General features: G+C 34.8%; 1 protein-coding gene across 2 annotated transcripts in view; it reads left to right on the top strand.

Annotated features, from left to right (window-relative positions):
- The window catches only part of LOC136843327 (serine-rich adhesin for platelets-like), a 494,565-nt gene extending 487,457 nt beyond the window's left edge, over window positions 1–7,108 (top strand). For both annotated transcript variants that reach the window (XM_067111602.1, XM_067111601.1), the window contains exon 5: window positions 763–7,108. In XM_067111602.1, coding sequence (XP_066967703.1) covers window positions 763–1,210 — 448 coding nt within the window. In that variant the 3' untranslated portion in view covers window positions 1,211–7,108. The remainder of the gene's footprint in view (window positions 1–762) is intronic.
- The last annotated feature ends 5,340 nt before the right edge of the window (window positions 7,109–12,448 follow it).

The following is a 12,448-nucleotide window of genomic DNA, read 5'->3' as shown; positions in this document are numbered from 1 at the left end:
AGTTTGCTATACACGAAGACTACCTAGGATGACATGGGTGCAAAAGAGCTGTCAGTGGTTTGAACAGAAACTGTGTTATTTTTACACGTGGAAACAGATTTATCATCCTTATCATCATAATTTTTCATAAAGATTCCAGTTACCAGTAATATCTTGATCACCAAGGTATGGCTTCTGCTGCCAGTTGACCATCTGCACAGCGGTGTAAGGCAATTTCTTTTGATAACTGGGTAAAACGCTAGGAGGGTCAAGTTGTTATTAGTTCTTACGTGAATTGCGTGGATATTTGAATGAGTTAGATCAAGTTTTTACCATTTCCGTATTTCGTAATAATTTGGTGTTTATTGTGGTCAGGGTAGCAGTTTTTGAAGTGGGTACTTCAGACTACTATTTTGGTTCATGCCTTACATTAAGACACTTCAGTGTGATTGTTAAACTCTAATGATAAATTATATAATTAGTTTCATTATTTTAACTATTCATAATAGGAATACATGATGGATAGAATGAATTCACAGATAAATTTATAATTGATGATTTAATTAATAAGCGAAACAGGAAGCAAATGAGGGAAAGAGCTTGTGTGTAACCACAAAGAAATTAAAGTCAACCCCAGGACTTTGGAAGGCAGGCATTATAATATAGCCAAAGATATGAGAACAAGATTGTCAAGTCAACACTCGGTGTAAAACAACTAGATGAGGCTTTTGAGAAAACCCGGTGGCCACGGTTTAATTTGTAATAAGTTTTCGTCTCCTCCAGGTGCCCTCCTGCAGCGGAGTTGGGAGAAGGGGGGGAGACAAGAGGGAAGCCGCCCTCTCCACTCCCCGTCCTGTACAGCATAGTACCCGACGACCCAGCCTATGAAACCAACGTCACCGTTTCCCCGTGTCCTTCCTACAGTGCCATCTACGAAGTTCCTACGCCGGGCGAGGAAACGCCTAACGCCATCACGCCTAACGGTGGCACCCCAAACTTTATGACACCAAACATGAACACTCCGGGGGCCGAAACGCCCTACTCTGTGACTCCAAGTGCAACGACGCCTATCACCGCTTCGCCCAACACCATCGCAAGACATGACTTGATGTCTTCCAGGGAGTTTTCTGCAGAGGTGACCTACGCAGTCACCAACTCTGCGACAGATGCCATCAATATAGCCACTAATAATGCTTTCAGAAATCATTACATCAACACAACACAATTTTAGATATTTGTTTTTCTCGTGAATTACTCACGCAATCCAGTAAGCAGTTTTATAATTTAATACGTGCAGATGAGGTCGTTTGATAAGGTATAGATAAAATGCTCGTCATTTTACGTTCTGTAGCTACTTAGTCGTTATCCAGTTTTAGGCTCTGAAGTTCATAAAGCTTCAAATGGTAATTAATCAGTTCTTTTTTTTTTAAATGTCGAGAAAGGAAGGCACTGGACATACAATTCCCCTCTTGACCTTAAAACAAATAAAACATACAAAAGCCTTACAACATTATAGCACTTTATTTAGGAAACATACTGCATCCCTGTAGATGTGTAAAGTCAACTTTACATTGATTGGCTTTAATGACTGTTAATAAGTTTCTCTCTCTCTCTCTCTCTCTCTCTCTCTCTCTCTCTCTCTCTCTCTCTCTCTCTCTCTCTAACCCCACAAATATACAGCTGGGAGACCCACAATCTAGTACTGTGATGTGCAACGTAATATAATGGGTTAAGGTTTTACCGAAGGCAAGAATAACAGGCTTTTCGTTAGTCTGGCAAATTAAAAAGCAAAATTTTACTACTTATATACTTAGAAAATCACAGTTTTGCCATGAGCAGCAACTTGAAGGAAATTTCTATCCCAGCTCAGAAATTTATTCTGGCGGAAGTCACGGTTCCTTTATGCTCAGTGCTGGAAACTTGACCTTGGTCCACCATATATTTAAGACTTGTTTTTTTCTTCCCAGTCGTGACCTCTTGACATTTTCATGTACTTTTACTGTGGGGTCAAAAGTATACCCTCTGTAGTAGAATCGTTTTCTCAGAGTGGTCGTAAAGGAATATAGAGCCTTTGGTGCATTGTTGCAGTTGTGATATTTTTCAATTTTTTAATAAGACACTTATTCATATAAAGTTACCCGAGTAATTCCAATTTTGTGTTGACTATTTTTAATCTGATTTTATTCTTATTCGACTGATTATCCTCTGAAATGCTTGAAGGTTTCTTGGGAAAATTTGATATGACCTGTTTTGTTTATAGACTTGAGACATATTTTGATATTCTTGTGTAAAGACGCAGGTCAAATCAAAACATGAGTTTGGATGGGATCCTTGCATTGAGAGGTTCCCATATATATTTTCATACTTGAGATCAGAAGTAGTGGACCATTTGCAAAGAGGTAATTTTTGTCTTGCTTCAGACATGACACCTTTTGCTTACTTGATGTAGAAAGTCAAGTAAAGAGAATGGAAAAACCTCAACAGTAGCCGAAAACCACACGAAGCACAGTCCAATACATAAATAAAAGTAAATTTGAAATGAAATAAAATACCAACATGGCACTGACATACTCGGCTGTACAGAATTTTGCAAGGTTGATTCGACCGGGCCCCCACTCACCATTTAAGGAGTATCATGTAGTCTGAGAGAACAAATCGAAATATTTGTTGCCTCTGCCTTTCGGTTGTACTACTCGGTTTCTGGATGGAAAAGGCTTTGAGTCATCGTTAAGGGGCTGTGAAGTCTAGTAAATCTGCGGGAACATTGTGTGGTGAGTCATCAGCCTCGTTATCTGAATTTTACATTTATCGTAGACAGCTCTGTGACTTTCTGCAGTTTTTCCCTTATCACGGAGATCAGATGCCACTTAAAATGTTTTACTATCACAGTGTCATTTTCGCTGAAGCTGCTAATGCTCATATCTGATAATGCTATCATGTTGAAATTGCTTGATTAGTTGATATCATAATACCTTACATAATAACTTATACATTTGAAAGCAGATGGATTTAACAGCTGCAAAATATAAAATTAACTTTATTCTGTGTTTTTAAGAATTAGAAAGGGACATGAGGTATTGGCGCTGATCTAAACAAGATTTCTCATTTAGTAAAAATGTTAGAGAATTTATTTTTCAAAATTTATTGAATTACTATGAGATATATTCCGCAGATATTCGTAATGTTAAAACCATAACAATAAAATATAGTGGAGATTATAGTGTTGCAGGTATGTTCGTTAATATTTCTTTTTGGGTGTAGATAAATCTAAAAAAAGAGAATTAAAAGAGAGACATTGCAATCTTGCATGTTAATTTTTCATTCCTCTCGCCTCTTGGTTTAATCCAAAAGTGGCATTGGTTCAATATTTCATATAATGTTAAAGTAAAGAACAAATATGTTCATAATAGCCTTTTCCAGCTGCATTTTTTTGTCAGATATAAGTATACGAACTTATTATTTCGTTGATACTGCTCTCAGCCTAGCATGTTAAAGACTCTCCTTTTATTGCAAGTTATTTCTTGATTTGAATGATCTTATAGCCCACCATAAGCTAGATAGGTCAGCTTTACAGCACTGGAAACATTAAGATTAGGAGCGTGATACAAAATACATGACAGTACCAACATTGTTTGTTGCCATGAACTGACTTAGAAATACTGTTTCCCCTTGCACTGGAATTGTGAAACTTCTCATCAGTTCTTCATTTTCTATCTATAAATTTGATTCTTACTGCTTCTTATTAATGTTTGGCCATTTAGAGTAGGCTTCAGAACAACAGGTGTCATTTCTTAGTTAAACATTACAGTATACTGTTGGGAGATATAAATCACAAGTAACCATAGTCGTAGACATCAAATGCCTTTTGAATGTTGTAAACTTCGAACACAGATATTTGCTTGTGTTAGTGCAAATGACTGAATGGTGCTGAACTTAAATTGTAACCAGCTTTGCCTCTCTTTAATTAATACACCATTCATAATAGCAACCTCATCTTAAAAACCATCGTCTTTACTGAATTATGGTACCTTCTTAATTGCTATGAAATGCCTTTTTAGAGGTTATTAGAGAAGTATTAGTGATGCATTAAAGGTCTTCAAAATATATGCAATTAAGAAAAGCAATTGCCTTAATAACTTGCCGACTTTACTCAGAAAAAAAATTGTCTTGTGATCCTTGAAATGTGATTTATAAAGCTGGAATAAATACTTTGTTTGTAGTAGACTATCACTGTCACCAGTCCAATAAGGAATTTAGGGAAAAAAAAACACTCGAAGACTGAATTTTTCTCATAACATGTCAGGGAGATTGTAATACGCTTAGATTTTTGAAATTTAATGGTGTTGTGATAGCGTTTATAGGTAATGCATAATTGGTTCTCCTTACCTATGGTGCCAGACAATATATTTTTTTTTCTTAACCCTTTATTTTGTAGCTAATGTGTTATTAGAGATGGAAATTTCTTTCTAACCATTTATAGAAGTTCTCCAGATTGTGAAGAGATTTTGATTGAATTATGAAATTGAATTATGAAATCACTGGTATAACCTTGTACTCCTACGTATAGTGGCTGTAAAGTCTATTCTTTGCTACATTCTGGCAATATTTTATCTGCATTCCGTGTAAAGAATATAGGGACTATGCCCATGATAAATACCCTTATTAGTATAACAAATGTTTGTTGTATACGTAAATACCATGTATTCTTGAACATCTGTACCATATTACCACAAGTAGGTTTTTGTATTGTACATTGTTAATTTTAGATGCTTCTTTAATGAGTGTTTTGTTGAGTGTATATACTATAAAGTGTAATTAAAATTTTAAACATTTTGTCCCTGGCATAAAGCCAGTTGATGTATTAAATACTGGTAAGACTTACCGTTTGAGTAATAAAGGACAAAGATTTAGCCAATAGGTTCTGAACATTTTGTTGCTGTAAATGCCAAAGAATAATTTAAACATATCTTCAGAAATTGTGCATTATCTCGTAAGAAATCATTTTTGAGTAACTTACACATTGATAGTTGCAGTTCATCTTCAGTGAGTTTGTTTGTATGGTGTTTTCAATTTCATTAATGCAAAAAAATGCTCATGTTGATTTTTCGTAGGTGCTTAGAAGACAGTCTGACATCCAGACATTTTTACAAAGCAGTTAAAAGCCTGTACTAGCCACAGTGAGTGCTGAAATTAGTCTATACCAGGTACTGAACAAAGTTCTATATACTGTATGTGACTTAATCTGATGTGTTTCTAGTCTAAGTGATTTGTGAAAAGTTTTGTCCAACCAATTGCCATGCTTTAGAATTACTTGTACATCAAAGGACCAAGATGAGACAATAGATTAGCTAGTGTTCAATATTTGGAAATGTCCGTGGTGGATGAATTAGTTCTACTAGAAACCTCATACTATGGAAAGTATTTTAGGATTTTTATAAGACGTTGAAGCCTTACTTTCTGCTGTAGTACAATCCATAGTTGTTGTCGAGTACTGATGCTTTTTCTTGAGTATCTTTATGCTCACTTGACGTTGTATTTATTAAGAGAGTAGTTGCACTTGTGTACAGCCAACCATCGCAGAAAACAACACATTAAGAAACCGTAGGATTGTAAAAACATCTCTCCGGGTCTTAAACTTTTCTCTCAATTTCATAGGATGCTTAATAGAGGCCTGTAGTACAGTACAAGTCGAGACGTCAGCGGAGTAGAATTATCAGTGATGAACCGGAGTAGATTCAACAGATGTCTTTTCTAGCGTAAAAGTTGTGTGTCATCCTTTGAAGCAGTAAACACTAGTAAGACATCATAGGTCCTAGCGCTCGGCCTTTGGCCTAAAGACTATATTCATATTCACTAGTAATGAATCATTTAATGCAATGTCATATTAATTAAGAAGTCAGGAATTTAAACAAAGTCCTGTACTCTGAAACACAAGCTTTGGTTAGACTGAGTATTCTTATTTATGAGGAATCACAAGATGCTGATAAAACACAGTAAATCCTATTGATAAAAATCCCATAACCACCCACCACCTATGCATCATGATTTTATATCCCTTGGTTTAGTTTCAGACTGTTTCCCTTCAGATCATCGTTTGTAAGTTGTAAAAGAAACGGTGAATTTAAGAAATGAAGACCGTGGAGGTTAATTTTAAAAATGAATGAAAAGCTTTCGTGTATGAAAAAGATCCCAGTTTTTAAAATGATTAACGTAAATTCGCGTATTGCCCCTGGAACGGGTTAAGATCATAGATTTGGGTGCAAAAACATTTTTTTAAATATCTCCAGTAATAGTGCTTTAAAACTTGTTCTTGAAGGGAAGCAGCATCTTTAGGACAGAAGTTATTTAAAAAAAGATAGTATGGTACAGTAACAGTGGCTTGTGGTATTCCATCTCACACTCATGTGTCAACTATTGAGCAGCTCACTGTTTTAGAAAAAAAGGCGAAAGATACACTCCTTGTCGGTTATCACTGAGAATCTTTGACTTTTTGTGAATGTGCCCTCTGCCATGTGGTACTTATTAGTAAGAATTACAAGAGATAAGTGCTGTTTTGATGCTGCTGACTCTGATGTTCTGTTAACGTTCACGCAACATATCTCTTAGTATTATTCAGAATAATACAAGTCACGTCATAGCAGGCAACCTGACCGCTTATATTTGTTTATTTTATGTATGCTAGGGGCATCCACGCAGTGTCTTTGACTGGTTTTGAGATTCATACGTCTATACACATTTGGTTACCTGTGGAAGGAAATAACAACAGAAATTCTTAGAGGTGGTTGAGCCTTCATTTTTTTTTTATTTCACCAACAATCATCCCACTTTCTTATTTTGAAACTGTTTTGCTTTGCAGTTTACATGAATAGAAGATTGACAGGAGGCCACACTAAGAGACATTTTGACTCCACAGTATTTCGTTGTGTGATCCCTCTGGGAACCAAAACCTCGCTTAATAGCAAACATGGCTATGGCATGTTGAGAGGGCGTCGATGACCATAGTTTTTGCGACGCTAATTTATAATACCAAAGTAATCGGTTAAATATGTTGAAACACACAAGATATATCAGTTGATATTTCTCTTTATATGAGTACAGTACTTACTAGTGAAATAAAGATAATTTTTTCTATGTATATGTTTTTCATACTAGTGCAGTAATATATTCATCCTTCATCTTGGAAAAGTTGCTTTAGCTCAGGAAGTAATTGATAATTATTCTGGCTTTACCCCAGTAATCTGCAACCTAAATGCTCTAGTTACCCTGTCACTGATGCATATCAGCATAAGAAAAGTTGTATTCACTGTCACTACAAGAAACTTTGTTTAATGGCAGTAAGATTCTGGCTATTGTGGCGTGAATTTTATGTATTGCATTTTTGCATGACTACATACTATAAAGATCATTTGTAGGGTTGCTATTAGCAATCATTAAGAATTAAAAAAAACACGAAGGAACACTTTCAGTCATGATAAAATTTTGGATTGATGATCCACATGATGTAAGTTCAGTATTGAGAAACAAAATCACACTCAGCTGAACGAGCAGAACTTAACAGAAAGTCGTCAGGAAACAAGTTTATAGATTTTCCGAGATCATTAGGAAGAAACTGCTAGATAAAACAATCATCAAGTTCCCATTACTGTATTTGGATCTACTGTAGTATTCAGTCTAATTCTCCTTAATGAATTAATGTAGGAAAACTGTTGACTAGCCCTAAAATCAAAGCTAAGCAACTCCATATGACCTTTTGATTAAAAGTAGTCAGATGATGTTCTTCGTCCTGATACCTGTCATCCTGACCTACAGGTGTAGAGGTCCTTAAGGGTTTAACCATTATTTTTCAAAAGGTAGTCTGGAAACCTTGCTGCAAGCCTTCGCACGTTTTCTCTTTTTTTCTTCCAATTACTGAAGTATTTATTCAAGTGAGCAGTTGTTCAGTGAAGTCTGTTTCAAAAGATTGAACAAATGCTAATTGCAACGATTATTGGTATATGCCAATCTCGATTCTTCTAGGGCTTACCAAGATTCCTGAAAACATGATCTTTAAGCACTTATTTTAGTCTAGGACCTCGAATCTGGACTTCTGCTACCTGACTACCAGTATGCACATAGGAACAAGTAGGCACTTGTGATGTCCTTTTAGATCGAACTAGTTATGTCGAAGACAACTTTGACAGTGGATATGAGTCATTCTCACTTTTGAAAGCAACCCAGCAGAATGCTTGTTAATGGTAATTTTAGTGAGCGTAAGCCTATCTTTTAGTGTTATGGGACCTTTCTCATTTTTATTGATTTGATAGCTCTTCTACAAAATAAGCTGACAGTATGCAGACGGTGCTACTTTTGTTGCAATATTTCGCTTCCCCAGTTGTGGAATAACGTTGCTGTGAGCATAAACAGAGATCTAGATGGATCAGGAAGCGATGTTGTCACTGAGGAATAGAATGGGTTGAGAAAATGCAAAACTAAGACTCCACTGAATAACTAATCTCACATTTTCCTCTCACTTCATGATTTGCTTTGCATAGGTAATATTGTACTTCATGATACTAAATATCTGACAATACACGGCGTTATCTTCGACCACAAGCTTTGTTTTGTGCACACTAGAAGAAATGTAGCCTGCGGCATTGCCTGTAAACTAGTAGTTTTAAGTAAATTTTCCTATTTCCTTATGGAGATGATCGTTAATGCCACATGCCTTTAGATCTTTTATTCAGCCATTATTTTATTTTCTTTCTGTTTAGGTGTTAACAGTTTCTGGGAATTTTATTTCTTAAACAAGAATGCCATTGGTGGTGGTGGTGGTGCCCCTATCTCCCATCAGTGGTGATTACGATGCAGAGCATTGCCTAGATGTCCCGTTTGCCATCTTTCACAAGTTCTCTTTCAACAGAGAAGTTCTGTCAACACCTCTAGTGCCTGTACTCAAATAACTAGTGCGAGCTACTCGCCCTGCGTAACATCCTCCACATTGCCGCAGTACATAGTCGCAGAAGTAATGTGTTAAAGCACCGTGTACCATTGCCTAAATTTTTTCTGATTCGTATTGCAGTTTTCGTATGTAAATAATGATTCGTTTTGTTCATTTATATATAATCATTCTGCATTTGTTTCGCCCTCTTTTCTTTTTATTCCCACTCTGTTCTTTGGGGGTTTACGGTCTTTCTATTCTGTGGGGCTTACTTTACAGTTCGACAATTGTGAAGGGTTGTTATTTACTAATGTTTGTCCAAGTGGGATGTTAGTACTGTACTTGTGTTCTAACACTGCAGAAGCTTCATTAGTCAGTAAATAAGTTCTTAATGGAGTTATTTTGTATTTTCCATTGCACACTAAATAAACACAAAATACGATAAAAGAAGCTTTGTTAAAAACTGATTGCAGCATAGTTTTCCCGAGCTCCAGCAATAAATTTTGTTTAATAACTAAACCAGATACAAGATGAAACTTCAGAATAGGGTTGATATGGTAATGCGGTCTTCACCATTTTCCTAACTTAAAATTATTATCTGTTTGAACATATTTAAGATTTTGCATAAGTTGTAGCTCACTGTTTATGCTAAGATAGCGATTTTCTTTTCACTTTTTACTCTCCATTTCCTTCTTTGCTCTGTTTCAGTCTGATGTCTACTTATGCTTTTTTTTCATTAAATTGCTGCCTATTGAACGTTTTCGAACATAACAGGAGATAGTTAATGTAAACAAACATCATCGTGGATTGCAGAGGCACGAAGACAGGTATTTTCAGGTGTTTATTAATTTTTATAACATTTTTATTTTTATCGCTCTTGACATATCAGCATTTTTTATATTCAATTTTAACACTAGTCTTCATGCGTAAAACTCGCCTCCATTGCCCACAAGCTGATCTCTAGCTTTTGTCATTGATATTTTCCCTGTATATGATAGCACCTGTAACTGTTTCAAGTATAATAAGGCTCTAGTTCCCTTACCTGTCCTTTACCTCTTTTTCATGTATTTATTCAAACTTCGTTCTTTGTTGACATCCCCATGCAATCCCGTGGGAAACTTTTGAACAAACTCTGGTGACATCTCTGAAAGGACAGGAGGAAGTTTCACAGCATTTGGTGCGTCGTGGGTAGAATGTTGTATGCTGGTTAATATTTAGGAGGCTTCTGCGCATATGTGGATGAGGAAGCTGATTAGTTCAGTTGGCATTACAACTGCTTGAGTTACTGATGTTGATTTTTCATTAGTTTTGAAGTGTGTTGTTTAATCACGTTTAACATACCAGGGTTCACTGTTTGCTTAAATCTTGACGGCATTGTATTTAAAAATCATTCACTTCGTTTAAAATCGCGTCATAAACTTTTGTGAATGAGACAATAAAACAGGGGCGTGTAAGCATTCAAATGTTAATATGGCACTAGGAAACAATGTAGAAGACTTTGAAATCGAAATCAATTGATGTATTTAAGGGCCTGAAAATTTCAACTACATCTGCACAACATAATACAGTGAGCTCGTGGTTCGTGATTCAGGGCTTCAGCAGTTTCAGGTTTCAGTCCAGCAAAATTTGAGGTGGTCTCGTGAACGAAGACAATATTCTAAGAGTTTGGTGTCGAAACATTTATCGAACTTTGATATCAGTCAACATCTAGTGTAAATAGCTACTTGGAAATTGTTAATGCATTGTTCCTTCCTTTCCCATTTAACTGTAGGGACCGAGCATTTAAAAATGTATATGTCTGTTGACATGGCTTCTTCCTCATTCAGAGATCTAGCTTTGCTTGACAGATATTAAAAAGACTTTAGATTTTTCTTGAAGGGTGCATTGATACTTGAATCACTAGGAAAAAAGACCCTGTGTATATGTGAAGACGGTGCACCTCTCCACTCAAAAGGAGATTGCTTCCTTACTCGACAATAACCCTGGTAGTGTCTTTTTCACACAGGTAAATTGTAAGTTACTTGCTGTTTTCTTAGTACCTTATGCACTAGATTGTATGGTAATGTACTAATCACGAATCATTTTTGAAGTTACTTTTGAAAGATTTTTCCCAGTTTAATTCCAAGGGGATTAGCAACCTCATTGTGTTATGCTGATAAAGATTGAAATGTATATACAATGTATATGTTGTGAAGTATTGATATGTGTACTCTACATTTTTTTCGGCAGTTTAGTTCATCTTCTACGTTACAGTTATGTATTTGTTCATGTATTTTGTAAAAAAATATTTTTTATTGTTCCGTCCAATAAAGTGTTTGGTTAATCATGAGTATCCGAGTTACTTACTAGAAGAAATAATTGTATTCTATTTTACAATCTTCTCCTTTTAATCATCATAGTGATGTAATTGGTAACGTTTAACAGTTTTTATTTGTTTTTCTCTGCGAATCATTTTACTATCATCATCAACATCCTCATCGCCATCATCATCATCATCACTTATTATTATTATTATTATTATTATTATTATTATTTGTTGTTATTATTATTATTATTATATTATTATTATTATTATTATTATTATTATTATTATTATTAATTAACTGAGATCGTTAATACCGGTTATCAACGAGGATAGTAATATTAGAAGTAAGTTTAGATACCAGAGTCTTCTTGTAACAAGAAGGTCGTCATATGATCTTGTAAATACTTAGCTCAGTTTGCAGATTTAAATATTTAGTACTGTTTAATACCTTATTTTAACGTTTAGCATCCCATATGTCTACCCTGAGCAAAACTCCTGAGTTTTCTTAAGCTTTACCAAGTGAAATTTCGCGATTTATTATATGCTCTCTAGGACGTACTGAATTTTCATATTTGCAGGATACTACACATCAAATTTGTGACCAAAGAACATTGTTTGCCTGATGTGCTTCTCCTAAAGTTTCACTGGAATATCATGTGACCGTTGATTTTGTATATTAGAGAGTTCGTTTCGTTTATTTGAAACATTTCAGCTAGTTTAGTTCGTTCAGATAAATTTGATAAATTTGGTACTGTGTATGAGAGAGAGTGCATATGTCTGCGTTAGGAGAATCAAGAGATTGTGCAAGACAAGTATCTGGTTCTGTAGCTTGTGATCTTCCTTCTTTGAACTTAAGAATAGTTAGACATTTCAAATTAGAGGGTTGGATCTTTTGAGGGAGTGTTCTTCTTTAAATCAGTGTAAAAACTTGTCAAGTGTGTTAGTTGAGATTATATTTATATATATATATGTATACGTATGTATATAAATGTATATGTAAATATATATATATATTATATATATATATATATATATATATTATATATATATATATATTATATATATATATATATATATATTATATATATATATACATATATATATATACATATATATATATACATATATATACATATATATATATATACATATATATACATATATATAAATATACATATATATATACATATAAATATATATACATATATATATATGTGTGTGTGTGTGTGTGTGTTTGTGTGTGTGTG

This window comes from Macrobrachium rosenbergii, chromosome 11 (assembly GCF_040412425.1).
Source record: "Macrobrachium rosenbergii isolate ZJJX-2024 chromosome 11, ASM4041242v1, whole genome shotgun sequence".
Classification (NCBI taxonomy): Eukaryota; Metazoa; Arthropoda; class Malacostraca; order Decapoda; family Palaemonidae; genus Macrobrachium; species Macrobrachium rosenbergii.
Note: the sequence above shows the minus strand (reverse complement) of the source record. Positions and strands in the feature narration are given on the sequence as shown.